At 35.0% G+C, this 21,630-nt stretch overlaps 1 protein-coding gene across 1 annotated transcript in view; it reads left to right on the top strand.

The window, feature by feature from the left end:
• Nucleotides 1-21,630, top strand: part of LOC142358598 (uncharacterized) — a 132,539-nt gene that overhangs the window by 40,976 nt on the left and 69,933 nt on the right. Inside the window, exon 3 of the mRNA XM_075410037.1 lies at nt 16,512-16,753. Within this exon, the coding sequence (XP_075266152.1) occupies nt 16,512-16,753 (242 nt within the window). The remainder of the gene's footprint in view (nt 1-16,511; nt 16,754-21,630) is intronic.

The raw sequence follows: 21,630 nt of genomic DNA, 5'->3' as shown, positions 1-21,630 counted from the left end.
TTCAGACTTAATTAATTTCGGCACGGCTTGTAAACAGCCTGCCATCGAAACTCAATTCCATTTGGATTGTTTAAAATGTTTGGGTTTTGTCGAATACTTCAAGCTAAGGGCTCAGGGAAAATAGCAGTGTTTTTAAAATTAGTTGAGATAGAGATTTGGTATTGCTTATCTCAGTTGAAGGCCGTTTGCAACACAAATATGGAAGTTGTGTTAGTTGCGCTTTCTAACGTGTATGTTTGTGAGTCATGGTCGGATTAAAGTTGGAGCAACAGACCTTTGTGGTTATTATTTGTGGGCCATGGGAATTAGAAATTGTATTTACTCAAAGGCACTATAAATTTCTCAACTCAAAACTTTCGGCACTAGACTGCTATGCCCGAGTGGGTTATTGGATATATGGGGTAATTGTGGTGTAATTTATATGTACAATGGGCCTTGTTTTGTTTTGTTTGGTAATAAAAACTGAGCCGTATTATGTCACCTGTTTTGTTTGGGGGCGACGCCTCGCGCTTCCCATTTTCCTTTATTTACATGCACGTTGACGGTCTAGTTATTCACAACAGATATTAGTACCATGCAAGTTATGTTTCTTCTGTTCTGGCTAATGTACAAAATCGTGCAAGCGGGATTAATCAAGCCAGTAGACCTTAACTGGCATACCAATTGTGAATTGTGTCTACTGTAGTTAGCGGATGGGCTGTCTTTTGTGGTGGTACAATTCTTTCATCCATTTTATGATATTGATGTACTTGCTTGAGTTATACAATTCCTATTCCAGACCAAACACAAAATCATGTATGACTGACTTGTTTTCTCGTTCATGTGCACTTGTGTTTTTGCGAATATCTTGATGTATAGGTTTGGTGACTATGATCAAGTCTCTGGTCAAATGTGGCATTGATCGAGAACAACCTGTTCTTTCAAGATACTCATTCAGAATTTCCAAGTGACTTCAGCAGAGTCACGCAACCTTGCTTGAAGACATTTAAAAAAAACTTGCACGTGCGCGTTTCAAAGCGAATTTGCCTATGACTGTGTTTGACAATGCGACTTTGGACTAATTCGCCTGCTCGAAAGGTTTCGCTTTCACCCAATATTAGAGGCATGTATTTTAGCCGCGGGGTACTTAGTTTTTTAACTAAACATTTAAGGCCTTATTGGACTGTGGAATTTTATCGCAAGTGTGCTTAAAGCCATATTTGTTCGTGTTATGCCCCCTAATTCTATGTAAAGCTTGGTAAATTTTAATGTATCGTATTGAATGTATTGGAAATGGAAGTCGAATTGTCAAGTTTTATCTCTACCGTTAAAAGTCTCCTATAAAGTTAGAGAGCACCATTTTTAGCTCTTAATTTGGATCTAATTTTGCTTGGCTAATTAAAGAAATTTGATCAGTTATTAGTTTATTAGTATCGTATATCGCTTTGTAAGTTAAGTGAATGGAGAGGTTTGCTTTTTAAAATAGTGTGGGGGTTGGAACTTGGGGAGGGGGAGGGGGGAGGGTAGGGGTAAAGGGAATTGTGGGATGGTGGTGTATTGTTCACCTTTGAGCAGTATTTAGATTATGTTGGCATTGAAGGGAGGGGTGTTATTACGAAGAGGCAACTGATCAATTAGGAAGATAATTGAAGCGAAATATGAGAGCACGGCGCAAGTGCGTCTGAAATAAATCGCATTTATTTATATTAATGATCTTTATTCTATCCTCTCAAGTGGAAAATGGTAATAATAAAATGAGCAGGAGTGAAAATTTGAATATTCCCCACTTATGGGAAAGAAGGCGGGATTTGTGCGTTGATTTGTCCCAAAGTTGTTCACCTTTTGAATTGTGGATGCTTGCAATGGTGTTTAAAACTGTTTTCTTTTTAGAGGAGAGCAGCTTCTAGGCAGTGGCAGCTAAGCTCACAGGAGCGTGACTAGTTCAAATTAGCTTTCTTTCACTCTTCCTACCTCATTTGCCACTTTGTTCAAACAGGCAAAGCAGTGTTGGCCTTGCCTACTAGTGGGGGTAGTTTGAAGGAGGAGGGGGTGGGGGTAACGTGGTGGTGTAAGGGAGTAGAGCGCCCACTCTCTTCTCTTCTCAGCTTATCTCAGTCTAGGTTAAGTTAAGCTATACATCTTAGCGAGATTAAGACAGATGAAAGGACTCTAATCAATGCAAATCTATGCAGAAACTCCGCACTTAATCAATATAAGCTCAGCCTGCTCTGCTTTAACTGAATTGAGCAACTGTTTCAACCACTCAATAGGAAGATAACTTAGTCCTATCTATCTCTAAATTGCCTACATGTGTGCCTGCCTGCCTGGCTGCTTGGCTTTTCTCTCTCCATCCATGTGTGTAATCTCTAAATATTGAGCGCCAGGGGTTGTTATTAAGGAACTGGGGCAGGATATTGTACCTCGGTTATTGAGTGCTCTGTCATACTGTTTACGCAAATCCGGTCAATTAAATGCTATCCTTACAATTACCCACATTGCCGCAAAATTGGTTGCTGCGGCCAAAATATTATGTGTGATCCAATTGTTTGCGCCATCAAAACAAGTACCAACTGAAGTGGCGACTTTTGCCTTATTTTATGGGCAACAATTGCCAATAGTATCGAAAAGGATCTGAAGTTTTTACTTGGAGTTAAAAAAGTGAATTCTCAAAACTACATCAAATAAGCAACCTGGAAAAGACAGTGTAATTGAAATTAACGTATTATCTTAACATTTTTAATGGATAATTTGTAATGTATTGTTTTGAAATCTGTGCAAACTTCTCACTGGATGAGAAAATATGAAACAATTCCTCTCTAATTAGGTAACATGACCATGTTCTCTAGCTTTCTCTAACAACAGACAGCATATAATGAGGTTTCAGTCACTCATCAGGGCATGAGAAATCCTAAGTGAAGAACCATGGTAATCATGGCAACAGAACAATATTATATTGTCAAGCTTACATACTTTGAAATAGCTGCCTAAAACTTGCAGCAAACTCTTGCGGCGAATACTTCGTACCATCTCAGTATCGCTTCTTGGCAGCTCCTTTTTAAATAGCCGCAAAGCGATAGCTGGTTTGAATGGACTACACTAATGGTTTTAGGACTGTGCTGACAGCGTTTTGAATTTTTTTGGTTACTAATACGAGATTTTAATTAATTACTTAGTTTTGTTTTGAATGATATCCTTAGGAATAAAATGCGCCTATTGCTCAAAGGCGTTTTAGTTAGCAATTGATTACAGTTTTGTTATTAAAAAGCAGGTATTTGTGTTGCCAAAGTGGACAAAAAAGGGGAAATTTGCAACTATTCTATTATTAATTCTTGCAGTTTTTCAATTTTTCTTCAGATTTAGACTGGTTTGTGACCTATTATGACTTTACTATTGTTGCTTGGGCATGTTAGTAGTCTCGAATTTTTTAAAGAAAGGTTTTCTTTTTCATGTGCACTTCTAATAAACGAGGAGATAATTGAGTTCTTATTTCTTTCAATCGATTTGCAATTGCTTTTTTATTTTTCCTGAGTAGTTTCAATAGTTAGTACTTTTTTCAAACATTTTTGGAAGAGACGACTCTTCGAAATGTTTCCGGATTTCTCCCAGCTGTGTTTTGTTAATCAGTGAGCGAGCAAAGAAACCTGGGAAATCAAGAGTAAATAAAGTTTGAAATTGTTTTGGTGATCAAGATTGAAGAGCGGAGGAAAGTGAATGGATATTTTGTTCAATCCTTTACGTGATACAGAGCGAGAAATGTTGGTGTAAAAAACTTGTTCAGGCGAGTGAATTTTTTGTATTCACATGCTGCTTTTTGAAACTAATTTTGTGGTTTTAACATTCGTATGTTGTCTAAGAGGTTGTTTCAGATATTAGTACCAATATGCAGGCTGCTTTGATAGTGTTTTGAAGCTTTTTGGCGAATAGAGGGTTTTAAGCGCTAATTTGAAGGTTTTTCAACTTCTGCGGTTAAATTATTATTGCAACTTTGGCCCATTGTTCTGCGTCACTCAACTAGCGAATTGTATTTTTTAAAGGCACTGTCTGAGACAAATTGAAAAAAATTTTTTGGTACAGAGCTGCCTCTTTAATGGAATTTGACAAAAATGTAGGCAATTGTCTACATTTTTTGCAAATTATTAATTTTTTTGACACTGATTTCTACTGTTTTTTTTTCGGTTTTTATCTGATTTTTTCTAATTGTTTTTCCAATTCCATTCATAGTTCATTCTAGATATTTTTTTAGTCATTGAAAATTCTTTGAACAGTTTCAAGACTTGTCCCGCTATGTTTTTTAACATCTGTTCACGCGTTCTCATGTGTTCTGTTGTGAAGTGATGATTTTGGTCACCCCAAAACAGGAAGTGTAGTGAAAAAGCGAGTAGTTTTTGCGCCGTGATTTTTTTCACTGAAATTTTTAAGCTGAGAAGACTCTGTTTGACCAAAATTTGATTTCTCTATTGTGGTTTCTGTCCACTTAATGAAATTTCATTTACTGGTATTTTTCTTTTTTTTTGGATCGGCTGTTTTCTAATTGGTTTTCACGATACATGTATTGTCCCTTCTAGATCTAGTCTTTTCTTTGATTTATGAAAACTCTTTGAATTGTATCAGGACTTGTCCTACTATGTTTTGTGGTTTTGTCAAAAAAATTTTTGACGATCATATGACGTCGCAATCAATTCCATTCTGCCTTTTTTTCATTCACTCATGCAATTTCAAATAAACAGCGTGCTTGACGTCATTTTTCACGTACTGTAGAGTTGATTTGGTCATTCGAGTTTTTTGTCACACGTGACTTAGTTTATTCTCAAAAATGTCTTCCTCAATCTGAAATTTTTACTGAATGAGGTCCTTAATTGATTTTCAATTGCTCTTTTTGGTTTCTCTTGAGCGGTTTCAGTAATTAATAGACTCTTCAAAGTGCTTCCGGATTTCTCAGCCTGTTTTTTTAATAAGAGAGCGAACATTTTAGTAACAATATGCAGGCTGATTTGATGGTATTTTGAAGCTTGGTGATAATTGAAGGGTGTTTGGCGGTAATGTGAAGGTTTCTCAACTGTTTTGCGGTTAAATTATTATTGCAACTTTGCCCCATTGTTCTGCGTTACTCAATTTATGAATGGTATTTTTTATAGGCACTGTCTAAGACAAATTGAATTATTTTTCCGGTAAAGAAATGACTCTTTAATGGAATTTGACAAAATTTAGGCAATTGTAAATTGTATACATTTTTTGCGTTTTAGTAATTTTTTGACATTGATTTCTACTGTTTTTTTTATCTGATTTTTATTAATTGGTTTTCCCATTCCATTCATAGTTCATCTAAGTATTCTTTTTGTTTAGTCAGTGAAAAATTTTTGAACAGTGTAAAGACACGTCCTTCTATGTTTTTTAACATCTGTTCACACGTTTTCATGATTCATGTAGTCAACTTGTAGAGTGATGTTTTTGGTCACGCCCAAACAGGAAGTGAATGAAAAAGCGGAGTGGTTTTGGGGCGTGATTTTTTCCACTGCAGTTGTAAAGTTGAGTGAGAAAATTAAAGAGGTCTGAACAAAATTCGCTGTCTTGGTGGTGACTTTTTGTCCATTTAATGAAATTTTACCTTCTGCTATTTTTCTATTTTTGGACCGGAGGTTTTCTAATTGGTTTTGCCGATACATTTATTGTCCCCTCTAGCTCTAGTTCTATCTTTGGTTAATGAAAACTCTTTGAATTGTATCAGGACTTATCCTACTGTTTTTTTGTCAATTTTTTTGTGACGATCATATGACGTCACAACCAATTCCAATCTGCTTTTTGTTCATTCACTCATGCAATTTCAGATGAAGTGTGTGCGTGAAGGTTATTTTCGCGCACTGGAGCGTTGATTTGTTCATTCGCGTTTTTGGTCACACGTGACTTAGTTTAATCTCAAAATGCCTTCCTCAATCTGAAATTTTTACTGAATGAGGTCCTTAATTGATTTTCAATTGCTCTTTTTGGTTTCTCTTGAGCGGTTTCAGTAATCAATGGACTCTTCAAAGCGTTTCCGGATTTCTCAGCCTGTGTTTTTTAAGAGGGCGAATATTTTAGTAACAATATGCGGACTGACTTGATGGTATTCTGAAGCTTGTTGGTAAATGGAGGGTGTTTAGCGGTAATGAGAAGATTTTTCAACTGTTTTGCGGTTAAATTATTACTTCAACTTTGACCCATTGTTCTGCATCACTCAATTTATGAATTGTATTTTTTTATAGGCACTGTCTAAGACAAATTGAATTCTTTTTCAGGTACAGAGCTGACTCTTTAATGGAATTTGACAAATGTAAATTGTATACATTTTTTGCGTTTTAATAATTTTTTGACATTGATTTCTACTGTTTTTTTTGTTTTTTGATCTGATTTTTCTTAATTGGTTTTCCCATTCCATTCATAGTTCATTCTAAGTATTCTTTTTGTTTAGTCAGCGAAAATTCCTTGAACAGTGTAAAGACACGTACTTCTTTGTTTTTTAACATCTGTTCACACGTTTTCATGATTTATGTAGTCAACTTGTGGAGTGATGATTTTGGTCACGCCCAAACGGGAAGTGGAATGAAAAAGCGGAGTGGTTTCGCGGCGTGATTTTTTCCACTGCAATTGTATAGTTGAGTGAGAAAATTCAGAGGTCTGAACAAAATTCGCTGTCTCGGTTGTGACTGCTTGTCCATTTAATGAAATTTCACTTTCTGCTATTTTTCTATTTTTGGACCGGAGGTTTTCTAATTGGTTTTGCCGATACTTTTATTGTCCCCTCTAGCTCTAGTTCTATCTTTGGTTAATGAAAACTCTTTGAATTGTATCAGGACTTATCCTACTGTTTTTTGTCAATTTTTTTGTGACGATCATATGACGTCACAACCAATTCCAATCTGCTTTTTGTTCATTCACTCATGCAATTTCAGATGAAGTGTGTGCGTGAAGGTTATTTTCGCGCACTGGAGCGTTGATTTGTTCGTTCGCGTTTTTGGTCACATGTGACTTCTAGTTTACTCTCAAAAATGCCTTCCTCAATCTGAAATTTTTACTGAATGAGGTCCTTAATTGATTTTCAATTGCTCTTTTTGGTTTCTCTTGAGCGGTTTCAGTAATCAATAGACTCTTCAAAGCGTTTCCGGATTTCTCAGCCTGTGTTTTTTAAGAGGGCGAATATTTTAGTAACAATATGCGGACTGACTTGATGGTATTTTGAAGCTTGTTGGTAAATGGAGGGTGTTTAGCGGTAATGAGAAGATTTTTCAACTGTTTTGCGGTTAAATTATTATTTCAACTTTGGCCCATTGTTCTGCATCACTCAATTTGTGAATTGTATTTTTATTCACGGTCTAAGACAAATTGAATTCTTTTTCCGGTACAGAGCTGACTCTTTAATGGAATTTGACAAATGTAAATTGTATACATTTTTTGCGTTTTAATAATTTTTTGACATTGATTTCTACTGTTTTTTTTTGTTTTTTGATCTGATTTTTCTTAATTGGTTTTCCCATTCCATTCATAGTTCATTCTAAGTATTCTTTTTGTTTAGTCAGCGAAAATTCTTGAACAGTGTAAAGACACGTACTTCTTTGTTTTTTAACATCTGTTCACACGTTTTCATGATTTATGTAGTCAACTTGTGGAGTGATGATTTTGGCCACGCCCAAACGGGAAGTGGAATGAAAAAGCGGAGTGGTTTTGGGGCGTGATTTTTTCCACTTCAGTTGTAAAGTTGAGTGAGAAAACTAAAGAGGTCTGAACAAAATTCGCTGTCTTGGTGGTGACTTTTTGTCCATTTAATGAAATTTTACCTTCTGCTATTTTTCTATTTTTGGACCGGAGGTTTTCTAATTGGTTTTGCCGATACATTTATTGTTCCTTCTAGCTCTAGTCCTTTCTTTGGTTAATGAAAACTCTTTGAATTGTATCAGGACTTATCCTACTGTTTTTTTGTCAAATTTTTTGTGACGATCATATGACGTCACAACCAATTCCAATCTGCTTTTTGTTCATTCACTTATGCAATATGCAATTTCAGATGAAGTGTGTGCGTGAAGGTTTTTTTCGCGCACTGGAGCGTTGATTTGTTCGTTCGCGTTTTTGGTCACACGTGACTTCTAGTTTACTCTCAAAAATGCCTTCCTCAATCTGAAATTTTTACTGAATGAGGTCCTTAATTGATTTTCAATTGCTCTTTTTGGTTTCTCTTGAGCGGTTTCAGTAATCAATAGACTCTCCAAAGCGTTTCCGGATTTCTCAGCCTGTGTTTTTTAAGAGGGCGAATATTTTAGTAACAATATGCGGACTGACTTGATGGTATTCTGAAGCTTGTTGGTAAATGGAGGGTGTTTAGCGGTAATGAGAAGATTTTTCAACTGTTTTGCGGTTAAATTATTATTTCAACTTTGACCCATTGTTCTGCATCACTCAATTTATGAATTGTATTTTTTTATAGGCACTGTCTAAGACAAATTGAATTCTTTTTCAGGTACAGAGCTGACTCTTTAATGGAATTTGACAAATGTAAATTGTATACATTTTTTGCGTTTTAATAATTTTTTGACATTGATTTCTACTGTTTTTTTTGTTTTTTGATCTGATTTTTCTTAATTGGTTTTCCCATTCCATTCATAGTTCATTCTAAGTATTCTTTTTGTTTAGTCAGCGAAAATTCCTTGAACAGTGTAAAGACACGTACTTCTTTGTTTTTTAACATCTGTTCACACGTTTTCATGATTTATGTAGTCAACTTGTGGAGTGATGATTTTGGTCACGCCCAAACGGGAAGTGGAATGAAAAAGCGGAGTGGTTTTGGGGCGTGATTTTTTCCACTGCAGTTGTAAAGTTGAGTGAGAAAATTAAAGAGGTCTGAACAAAATTCGCTGTCTTGGTGGTGACTTTTTGTCCATTTAATGAAATTTTACCTTCTGCTATTTTTCTATTTTTGGACCGGAGGTTTTCTAATTGGTTTTGCCGATACATTTATTGTTCCTTCTAGCTCTAGTCCTTTCTTTGGTTAATGAAAACTCTTTGAATTGTATCAGGACTTATCCTACTGTTTTTTTTGTCAAATTTTTTGTGACGATCATATGACGTCACAACCAATTCCAATCTGCTTTTTGTTCATTCACTCATGCAATTTCAGATGAACTGTGTGCGTGAAGGTTTTTTTCGCGCACTGGAGCGTTGATTTGTTCATTCGCGTTTTTGGTCACACGTGACTTAGTTTAATCTCAAAATGCCTTCCTCAATCTGAAATTTTTACTGAATGAGGTCCTTAATTGATTTTCAATTGCTCTTTTTGGTTTCTCTTGAGCGGTTTCAGTAATCAATAGACTCTCCAAAGCGTTTCCGGATTTCTCAGCCTGTGTTTTTTAAGAGGGCGAATATTTTAGTAACAATATGCGGACTGACTTGATGGTATTCTGAAGCTTGTTGGTAAATGGAGGGTGTTTAGCGGTAATGAGAAGATTTTTCAACTGTTTTGCGGTTAAATTATTACTTCAACTTTGACCCATTGTTCTGCATCACTCAATTTATGAATTGTATTTTTTTATAGGCACTGTCTAAGACAAATTGAATTCTTTTTCAGGTACAGAGCTGACTCTTTAATGGAATTTGACAAATGTAAATTGTATACATTTTTTGCGTTTTAATAATTTTTTGACATTGATTTCTACTGTTTTTTTTTGTTTTTTGATCTGATTTTTCTTAATTGGTTTTCCCATTCCATTCATAGTTCATTCTAAGTATTCTTTTTGTTTAGTCAGCGAAAATTCCTTGAACAGTGTAAAGACACGTACTTCTTTGTTTTTTAACATCTGTTCACACGTTTTCATGATTTATGTAGTCAACTTGTGGAGTGATGATTTTGGTCACGCCCAAACGGGAAGTGGAATGAAAAAGCGGAGTGGTTTTGGGGCGTGATTTTTTCCACTGCAGTTGTAAAGTTGAGTGAGAAAATTAAAGAGGTCTGAACAAAATTCGCTGTCTTGGTGGTGACTTTTTGTCCATTTAATGAAATTTTACCTTCTGCTATTTTTCTATTTTTGGACCGGAGGTTTTCTAATTGGTTTTGCCGATACATTTATTGTTCCTTCTAGCTCTAGTCCTTTCTTTGGTTAATGAAAACTCTTTGAATTGTATCAGGACTTATCCTACTGTTTTTTTTGTCAAATTTTTTGTGACGATCATATGACGTCACAACCAATTCCAATCTGCTTTTTGTTCATTCACTCATGCAATTTCAGATGAACTGTGTGCGTGAAGGTTTTTTTCGCGCACTGGAGCGTTGATTTGTTCATTCGCGTTTTTGGTCACACGTGACTTAGTTTAATCTCAAAATGCCTTCCTCAATCTGAAATTTTTACTGAATGAGGTCCTTAATTGATTTTCAATTGCTCTTTTTGGTTTCTCTTGAGCGGTTTCAGTAATCAATAGACTCTTCAAAGCGTTTCCGGATTTCTCAGCCTGTGTTTTTTAAGAGGGCGAATATTTTAGTAACAATATGCAGGCTGACTTGATGGTATGTGTAAGTTTGTTGGTAAATGGAGGGTGTTTAGCGGTAATGAAGGTTTTTCAACTGTTTTGCGGTTAAATTATTATTGCAACTTTGGCCCATTGTTCTGCATCACTCAATTTATGAATTGTATTTTTTATGGGCACTATCTAAGACAAATTGAATTCTTTTTCCGGTGCAGAGCTGACTCTGTAATGGAATTTGACAAAATTTAGGCAATTGTAAATTGTATACATTTTTTGCATTTTAATAATTTTTTGAAATTGATTTCTACTGTTTTTTTTTTGTTTTTTGATCTGATTTTTCTTAATTCATTTTTCCATTCTATTCATAGTTCATTCTAAGTATTCTTTTTGTTTAGTCAGCGAAAATTCTTTGAACAGTGTAAGACACGTCCTTCTATGTTTTTTTAACATCTGTTCAGACGTTTTCATGATTTATGTAGTCAACTTGTGGAGTTATGATTTTGGTCTCGTCCAAACGGGAAGTGGAATGAAGAAGCGGAGGGGTTTTGCGGCGTGATTTTTTCCACTGCAATTGTAAAATTGAGTGAGAAAATTAAGAGGTCTGAACAAAATTCGCTGTCTTGGTTGTGACTTTTTGTCCATTTAATGAAATTTCACTTTCTGCTATTTCTCTATTTTTGGACCGGAGGTTTTCTAATTGGTTTTTCCGATACATTTATTGTCCCTTCTAGCTCTAGTCCTTTCTTTGGTTAATGAAAACTCTTTGAATTGTATCAGGACTTATCCTACTGTTTTTTTGTCAAATTTTTTGTGACGATCATATGACGTCACAACCAATTCGAATCTGCTTTTTGTTCATTCACTCGTGCAATTTCAGATGAACTGTGTGCGTGAGGTCTTTTTTCATGTACTGGAGCGTTGATTTGTTCATTCTGCGTTTTTGGTCACACGTGACATAGTTTACTCTCAAAAATGCCTTCCTCAATCTGAAATTTGTTCATCCAATTTTTACAGCCCTGTTCACTGTTTACGAAAACTGTACAAACAACAAGATAAACATTACTGAATGAGGTCCTTAATTGATTCTCAATTGCTCTTTTTGGTTTCTCGTGAGCGGTTTCAGTAATTAATAGACTCTCCAAAGCGTTTCCGGATTTCTCAGCCTGTGTTTTTTTTATAAGAGGGCGAGCAATGGAATCCCGAAAAACAAAATTAGTTGGTTCGAATTTGTTTTGGTGATCAAAATCGATGAGCGGAGAAAAGCGATTGGTTATTTTGTGAATTCCTTTTCTTGAAACAGAGAGAGAAAAAAGGTATAAAAAAACTTCAGGCGATTGAATTCCTTGTATTCACATGCTGCATTTTGAAGCTGTTTTTTCTCTCAAAATTGATTTCCTCAATCTGAAATACTTTATTTTAACATTAATTCAAAGAGAAGGTCGTTAATTAAATTTCGATTGCTCTTTTTTTATTTTTCTTCAGCAGTTTAAATAGTTAATGGACTCTTTGAGACTTTTCCGGATTTCATTTTTCGTTTTTTTTTCATTTTCCTAAATTGCTGAGAAACTTAAATCACTCACACCACATTCAGACTCTGAACATTGTAATCTTTAAAAATTGTCATGTTCGTCATACTTAAACTGTGACCGACCGTCAGTGTAGAACAAATATTCGACAATATGAACCAAAATATCAAAAAAGCAGCACTGGAGACGCAGAAACTTCCTTCTTCATCTTAAAATCATAACCTCGCTTAAATTTAAGTTTCAAAATCTCCTGTTTAAAAAACCTCGAAGACATCAAAAAATGTGAATAGCGCATAGTGACTCAATTGCAAATTAAAGCCGCCAGGTTTTTAACTTTTTACCCTTTATCAAAATCTCAAAGTCATCAAATGTGAGAAAATATACAAGCTTTATTGAAATATTTGAAAAGTCCCTGTACAGAAAAGTAGATCAAATGCAAAATCCAACTTCATTAAAAAAAGTTGAGATAATAAAGTCTAGACTGAAAATCAGAAAAGTTATTAAAACTTAAATTCAAGCGAGGTTATGATTTTGAAACGAAGAAGTGAGTTTCTGAGTCTCCAGTGCTGCTTTTTATACGATATTGTTTCATATTGTTGACAATTTGTTCTGCACACGACGCCGGTCACAGTTTAAGACTTACAAACATGACAATTTTTAATGATCATAATGTTTACAGTCTGTATTGGGTGTGAGTTTCAGCAATTTAAGAAAGTGGAATGGAAACTCGTTGTCTTTTGCTCCGTTGGACAAAAATCATGAGAACAATAAAATGTCTGGATAGATGATCGCGATTTAAAAACTAAACAAACCGTCACATCGTCTTTTTTTTCAGTCATATTTTATATGGGTGTGCCTATTTTAATTTTTTTCATATGAACTTATGTTAAATGTATTGTTTAGGTCAACTTTGGCAATGAACAATAGAAAAAAGTTGCTGTATGTTTCTTTTTTAAATATTTTGTGTCAGTGTTTTCGGGTTTAATGGGCCTGTAATGTTTCTTTAATGCTCGCAGATGTCATTTTAGGTATCGATTTTTTGGTCAATTTTCCAAGGTTAGCCTTTTAAATGTCACGAAGAATTTCTATCGGACTAAAAGTCACTTCGTGGCATTTGGCTTGTAGGGCTTTTTCAAGATGTTTTTGAAAATCGGAAAGGGTAATGCAATACGCCATGTTTAGATCTTTAACCTTTGTTTTCTTTCTGAAAGGCTCAAGAAATTTTTAGACCTAGCCGCGTTCGGTTCTCATTCATTAAATATAATCGTTATCGGTATCTATCACTAACAACAGCTGCAATTTTGCTCTGTAATATGTCTGTTTTTGTAATTTTCTCCTTCAGTCACAAATGGTCAAATAGGGTTTGTGATTGTTTGCAATTGCTTCTATATGTGATTTTTCTAATAAGTTGACGGAGATATTCACAATGTAAAATTTTGATTTTATTCTTTGTTTGTAATTTGTCAGTCAGTTTTCTTCGTTTTTTGCTAAGTGAGCCAAGGAGTTTTTAACTTTAAATTGGTAGTTTGTTTTAATTTTTTAGCTATTGGTATTGATTAGATTGAAAACAATGTTCATTAGAGGTTGGAAAATGGTTTTCTCATTCTACTTCGTTTTTCATTTTCAGTCTCAACTTTATTTATCTCAACTTTATTTTTCTGAAGTTGGATTTGCATTTCGTCTAACTGTCTGTTCAGGTATTTTTCACATGTTTCAATCAGTTTTGTAGATTTTCTCACATTTGATGACTTTGATGCAGGGTAAACAGTTAAAAACCGGGCGGCATTATTTTTCAATTTAGTGACTATGCGCTATTCACATTTTTCGATGGCTTCAAGTTTTTTCAGAGTTGTGAAACTGCAAGCGAGGTTATGATTTTAAGATGAAAAAGGTTTTGGTTCTTCAGTGCTACTTTTTTTGTTATTTTGTTTCATGTTTTGTACAATTTGTTCTTCACTTGACGTCGGTCACAGTATAAGGGTATCGAATATGACTATAATTATTAAAGATTTTACGTCAGTTTTTAAAGATTCTAATGTAGAAAATGGAATGGAAAGTTGATTTCTTCTGCTCCGTAGCACAAAAATCATGAACAATAAAGTTTCTCGATAGCAAATCTCAAATTAAAAACTGAACAAACTGTAACCTTGTTCTGGTTTTAACTAATAGTTTGATTAGGTTGTTTGAAAAAGCATTGGAATCCGGGTACCAAAAAGTGCCCAATATTGATTTCAGAACAGCAGCAGATTGTGTCAGTAACACATAAAACTACCGAAAAAAGATTCATTTGTTGTTTGAAAAAGCATTGGAATCTTAGGACCAACAAAGTAACCTGTATTGCTTTCGGAACAACAGGCAGACTGTTTTGGTAACACAATCTTAAAGGAGTGGAATCCAGGGACCAAAAAGTACCCATTTGGGAACATAAGGTAGATTGTTTTAGTAACACAATCCTGATTCCGATGTATTACTAAAACAGGATAGTATTACTAAAATATTCTGCCTACCGTTTCGAAATCAAAAAAGGGAACTTTTTTGGTTCCGGGATTACAATGCTTTTTCAAACAACCTAATCTTTTTCGTTAGTTTTGTTGTTTTCCCTAAAAGGCAAATCACTCTATTGGTTAAAACCAGGACGATGTGACAGTTTGTTTTGTTTTAATTTGAGATCGTCTATTAAGAAATTCTATTGTTCTCATGATTTTTCTGCTTCGGAGCAAAGACATTCCATTTTCTTAAATTGCTGAAACTCAAACCCCATACAGGTTCTAAACATTTTAATCTTTAACTTTTGTCATATTCGTAATTCTTAAAATGTGACGGACGTCAAGTGCAGAACAAATTGTGAAAAATATTAACCAAAATTGCAAAAATGCAGCTCTGGAGACTCAGAAACTCACCTTTTTATCTTAAAATCATAAACTCGCTTCAATTTAAGTTTCAAAATCTCCTGTTTAAAAAACTTTAAGCCATTAAAAAATGTGACTAGCGCCAAGTGACTCAATTGTAAATTAAAGCGGTCAGGTTGAAAAATGGTTTTGTTTTTCTCCTTTTTTCATTTTCAATCTCATCTTTATTTATCACAACTTCATTTTTTATGAAGTTGGATTTTGCATTTGGTCTAATTTTCTGTACAGGGATTTTTCACATATTTCAACCTGTTTTTAGATATTCTCGTTTTTGATTATTTGAGTTTGTGATGCAGGGTAAACAGTTAAAAAACTGATGGCTTTAATTTGCAATTGAGTCACTAGGCGCTAGTTACAGTTTTGCATTTTTGATGGCTTCGAGTTTTTAAACAGGTGCTTTAAAACTTAAATTCAAGCGAGGGTATGATTTTAAGATGAAGAGTGAGTTTCCAGTGCTGCTTTTTTTCTATCTATCTTGTTTCGTATTTTGTTCTACGCTTGACGTCGTTCACTGTTTAAAACTTACAACCATGACAATTTTTAAAGATTCTGATCTTTAGAGTCTGTATGGGGTATGTGTTTCAGCAATTTTATTGGAATGGAAACTTGATGTCTGTTGCTCTCTAGCTTAAAAATCATGAAAACTAAAATTTTTTGATAAACGATCTCAAATTAAGAACAAACTAAACAAGCTGTCACATCATCCTGGTTTTAACTAGTGATTTGCTTTTTAAAACAACATAAAACTTCCGAAAAAGATTAAGTTTTTTGAGAAAACGGTGGAATCAGGGGACCAAAAAGTACCCTTTATTGATCTGGGAACAGCAGGCAGATGGTTTCAGTAACACATTCTTGAAAAATTATGACAGATTGATGAGAAGGATGGGAAATAGTTAAAAAGTAACCAATTTATAGGCAAAATCTTGTCAAATTTTAACAAGAACCGGGCCAACTTCAATCAAAGCGAATAAACAAAACTGAAAAAGGTATATAGATACGGCATTAACTACATTACAAAAAAGTCAATAAAAAGGCTTATAGTGCAACTTAAGTCACTATATAATATACTCTATATAGCAGAAAAAGACTAAATCGGCGAATACGAATGACAGTTTAATTGCTTCCTTTCTGATCGCAACTTCCACAGCATTATCCCTCTTGTCGTAATTGACCTTAAGCTGTTCCTGGTATTGTTTCCCTGGCACCTTTTTTTGGGTAAGAATTGACTAACGGTTGAAAATTGTGGGCTTGTCACTATAGAAATCTGCCCTAATTTTCTGTGACGCATCCAAAATGCTGAGGTTGGGTGAATTTGATACATGAAAGGAAAACGGAAGAGATGATGAAATGCTTATAACAGTCGCGTGCACATTTTAAAATGCCGAAACTCTGCAGTGCCAGAAGTTGAACTGCCAGAAGTTGCTACTTAACCAGAAGTTGACTTCCGTCATTTTAAAACGTGCGCGTTTTGGGTTTTAAGCATGGTTAAGTGACTGCAGAAGTCACTTCGAAATTCTGACTTAATATCTCGAACCGCTTCGTGGTTCTCGATAACCATCATAAGTTCTCAGTGACTTCAAGCGGAGTCATGTAACAATTGCTTGATGCTTTGCAGGTTTTTCAAACCAAAAGGGATCAGTAGCTGGTGTAGAGAGTGCACTGAGGCGTATGCAGCAGTGGCTGAGTGTGGAAAGTATCTCGCTGACAAAAACGGAAGTCAGCTTCCCAGTCCAGATGTGAGTTCTACGGATGCATCTGTAAACCAGAGCTCCACTGGGCGCGATGGTGAAGATTTCTCTACAGACCCAGACAATGGCGAGCTTCAACTTCCTGAAGTAAAAGGAGGGCCGGATCAAAGTAAGCGTAGATTTAAGTAACCCAGAATAAAATAATCAATCTTGGTACTTTTAAATTATTGTTACATCTGCCGTTTCACTCTTTCGTTTTATTAATAGCCGCAGAGCGATAGCTGGAGCTATTGTTGGCCTTCTCCTGGTTTTTTATTTCATCTTCAAGTTTTTTGTTACGACCATATGACGTCGCAATCACTTCAAGTTTGCTTTTTGTTAATTCGTTCACGTAATTTCAACCTAAGTGACGTCATTTTTGACTCTTAGTGGAGCGCGTTTTCTGTTCATTCGCGTGATTAAATTTTGGTCACACGTGACTTACCTCACTCTCAAAAATGACTTCCTCACTTGGAAATTGACTTTTCTTTACTTTAATTCAAAGAGATAAGGTGAAATGGGTGTGTGTCACTTTAAATGAAGGTTATTTGAGAGCAGTTAATAGAGGAAGCAATAACCTATACGGATTATTAATCAAAATATAACATCTCAATCTTTAATGAAAAGAGGAATTTTTTGGTCTGTCTTTTTTACTGTTTTTTTAGAATGCAGATCTATACGAAGTTATTGCGGCTTTTTTCTTGCAATCTGCCAGCTATGTTTCAAAGCATCTTTATCAATATTCCAATTCGGAAAGAAATGTGCTCTGTTTTTCTTTTTTTAATTGCTCTCAAACGAAGTTCGTAGCAATTATGTTAGTCCTGTGGTCTTTTTACGCAAGTTTTTGCTTAAATGATTTTTTGTCTGACCCTATTGACTTTTCGTCTTAATTTAAGCCTCCCTAAACTGTACTTAGCTGCTGACGAAGACAACCGCGCGCCAGTCATTTGAGAGCAATTGGCCCGACATCCTTCGGTTATGTTTACATGTTTAGATTCTGTAAAAGCTTTGGTTATTCCCTCAGCGTTTAGTACAATTTTAGTGAAAATTCGAGTAATTGAAGGGGCTCTTACGAATTTATGAAATGATTTATCCCTATCACTGGTTGAGCTATGGAAGTTAGCTAGCTTGCTGGGTGATAAATTGTAGCTCCCAATAGCATTTTTGGGGTTAGTTTTGGCTCAGCCACGGATTGCACTTATGAGACATCTTGAGATGTGTCGAGCCTGCAGACTGTAAGCGTCTGCTGCTGGTATATTGGACTACTCTTTCCGACTCTTTTGTCGACTATTTTTGAGGGTCAGCCAAAAATTTTGAATTGAAAGAACCGATTGCCCATCTTGCCCTAGGTATTGCCCTATGTTTTCTGTCGTTAACTTGAATTAAATCAACCCCATCCGGCCTCGTAGTTTTTTGAATCGTTAAAATTGAAGAACCTAATGCTTTGAAGGGGATTGTTTAATAGAATTGTCATCCCCTCAAATGACTATTAAATAGGCGGTTTTCATTTTCGCGTATCCTGCGCTCATACATTTTTGCCTGGCCAAAGTTATTTTTGTTTTTAATAGCTGCCCTCATCTTCTCAGACGGCTATTATAGCGCTCCTAATTTTTTATACAATTCAAAGAATTTGAATTGTATTGGGGCGCTGTCTTTTTTTTATGATCTGTTCACATATTTTCATGATTTTCGAAGTAAAATTGGAGCAGTGATTTCGGTCACTCCGAAAAAGGAAGTGGAGCGAAAAAGCGAGGGGTTTTGCGGCGTGAAATTTTTTCGCTCTAATTTTAGTAGACTGAGAATACGGTGCTTGAACAAAAATTCTGTTTCTCGGTAGTGGTTTTTTGTTCACATGCAGAATTTTCACTTTAATTTTTTACTGTTTTCGATTTTTTGAATCGGATTTTTTCTAAATGGTTTTTGCAATCCAATCAGCTCAAAAATGGTTTCGCTTTACCTCATTTTGCCGCTTTTTCAACATTTTGCGTGAAATCCTTTTGACTTCTCTAGGCTAGTTGCTCTCTTCTCTCATTCTGCTAAAAGTGATTTTGAACATCAGTTGCTCAGCAAAGCAATTCAAAATGAACAGACTCAGTATAAAAAATTGAAGTCAGAAGTGGAAACGGGATAAACCCATAAAGCCCAATTTTAGATGCCCGCTATTTGAACGTCGTTCCTGTAAGTCTTAGTTACCATCTCTAATGCTTATTGGTATTGATAGTAGCCTCTGTAGCCTCTCTCTAAGAAACAGAAGTACTTTATGTTCAACTACGAAAATCCATCAAAATAAAGCGGACTTCAAAAATGTTTTTGTACAAAAATCTTTTTTTTTCAATATCTTCTATTCTTTCAATCCCAACCATGCTTATTGGAATCAACGGCGGCTATTTTCCGGCAATCTGCCGGGTATGTTTAGTATTGATAGTAGCCCCTGTAGCCTCTCTCTAAGAAACAGAAGTACTTTATGTTCAACTACGAAATGGCATCAAAATAAATTGGACTTAAAATTTTTTTTGTACAAAAATCTTTTTTTTTCAATATCTTCTTTTCTTTCAATCCCAAGCATGCTTATTGGAATCAACGGCGGCTATTTTGTGGCAATCTGCCGGGTATGGTTTTAGAACCTAACCAAATATTCAGAATCTACACCAAATAAGAACACTTTGACACTTTGAAAATTTTTGTCAATTTGTATAACCTAATTTTTTTCTGTTTCAATCCCAACATGCGTCAAGCGGGTCAACGGCGGCTATTTTCCGGCAATTGGCCGGCTAGGTTTTTTTTGTATTGCAGATGAACTTTAGACCCTTCTACTTGAAGTCTGATGGCTATAAGTGTGAAGAGGAGAGGAATTAATTGAGCTAATTGAGATTTCAAAATGGAATTGGCTTTTGTCACGGATGGACGTGACATAGATTAGAATTTAATTGAATCGGGTAGAGCTATAGGCTGTTACAAATAGGGTTATGTTATTGAGGTGGTGGTGGTGTGGGAAACGGAATTAGATTTTGTTAGGCTAAGTTAGGCTAAGCGAACAAAAATTTTGATCACGGTCTGCTTTTTCGAGGAAGTTGTTCAGTTTTTACCTTAATTTTTGAGCCAAGTGGTTTTTCGAAACCCTATTAACAAAGAACTCTAAAAGTGGGGGCCTTTTGACCATCTCAATCTCACATTAGAGTTTTATATGCAATTTAGAGGTATTTTTGCGATTTCTCCGTTTTTAGAGTTTTTTGTACTCTATTTGATGTTTTTTTTACTGTCTGCTTTAAATTTGCTGGTTATAATGGTTTTGTGATGGTTTTGTGGTTTTCCGATTGCGTTATTGTTAATTACATTTTGTTTTAGTTATAGCAATTATGCTAAATTTAAACAATTTTTTTAATTATTTTTTTTTGTTGTTTTCTTTGCCTAATTCTTCTGTTTTTTTCTGCATCTCAGAATAATTGTGTTATGTCTGATTGTGTAACTGTGGCTTTTGGTAGAGTTTTTGCTGCTAAGTGAATATAGTTAATTGTTTGTTGGCACATTTTTTAATAAAAAAAATAGATCAAAATTCCATGTTTTTGTTTTTACTTCCTGCTCATGTAATAATTGTTTCCCAGTGCGTTTGTTATTGCAATCACAATGCTATTATGAAATACATAGTTGCATCAGCGGTAGCTATTTCTGTAGTTGTGATGAGCACCTTTATTGGTACTTCGCAGTTTTTGGAGCATACTATTAAAGAATCCAACAGGTTTTTAGAGTTGGTCCTTTAACTTTTTTTGCTTTGTTTTTCTCCTTTTTTGGAGAAATTGTTGGTTATGTTATCAAATCATTTGTTGAACCCAATCAAATCATTTCTGACAATCAACTATATACAAAGTTTTGACCGAAAGTTTCAAGAGTTTCCAACATTAATTGATAATTTGTTTCCTCCGTTTGTTTCAGTTTGAATGCTATAATAAAGTTAATGTGGTGCCATCAGTTAGTGGTTGGCTAATGTTTAAGTATAGCTCCACTTCGTGTCCACTCCGGAGTCTTCGGCCTATATTTTTTAAAGATCTGTTCACACATTTTGTGGCGTGAATTTTTTGCACTCCAATGGGAAAACGGTATTTGAAAATAAATTTCAGTTTTTTAAAAATTAATTTTTGTTCACATGCGGCAATTTGAATTTTTCAAACTGTGTGTTTTAGTTCTTTTACTGTATTTTTTGCAAATAGTTTTCATAGTCGTTTCCAAGACCAAGTTTTTTGTCAATGAAAATTCTTTAAATTGCTAAAGGCCATCCTTCTTAAAAGTTGCTTTACTTTTTGGTGACTTTTTTCAACATAAGTAACGATTTACTCATGACTTAACTCATACACATGTTCAAAAGAATTGATTTTAAATTGTTTCACTCGTTGCATTACGTAATGTATTGAATATGGTCAATATCAAAAGAGGGAAATCAAAAGAAACAAGATAAACATCAAAAGCCCGGTTGTTGAGTCATAGTGCATTAGGTTATCAATGTTCATTAGCACGATTGCTTGTTGGCATTAGTATTAAACTGAATAATTGTCAGTTAAGAAGCTGAGTTGAGTGTAATTTTAACCTAACCGAACCTGCCAATAAATAAGAATTTTTTTGACAATTATGTCAGTTTCTATTTCATGTTTTTCCTTTCTCTGTTTCAATTCTGATTTGGGTCAACGGCAGCTCTTTTTTGTCAATTTGCCGGCTATGTGTTGTTTCAGAGCAGTAACTTTATTAATAGCCGCACAGCGATAGCTGAGGCTATTATTGGCCTTCTCTTGGTTTTTTTTTATTTCGTCGTCATGATTTTTGTTACGACCATATGACGTCACAGCCATTTTTTGTTCATTCGTTCATGCAATTTCAACTGAATTGCATGTGTGACGTCATTTTTCGCTCTTAGTGGAGCTAGTTTTTTTGTTCATGCGCGTGATTAAATTTTTGGTCACACTTGACTTACCTCACTCTCAAAAATGACTTCCTCACTTTGAAATTGACTTTTATTTA

This window comes from Convolutriloba macropyga, chromosome 2, assembly GCF_964194025.1.
Source record: "Convolutriloba macropyga chromosome 2, txConMacr16.3, whole genome shotgun sequence".
NCBI lineage: Eukaryota > Metazoa > Xenacoelomorpha > Acoela > Convolutidae > Convolutriloba > Convolutriloba macropyga.
Note: the sequence above shows the minus strand (reverse complement) of the source record. Positions and strands in the feature narration are given on the sequence as shown.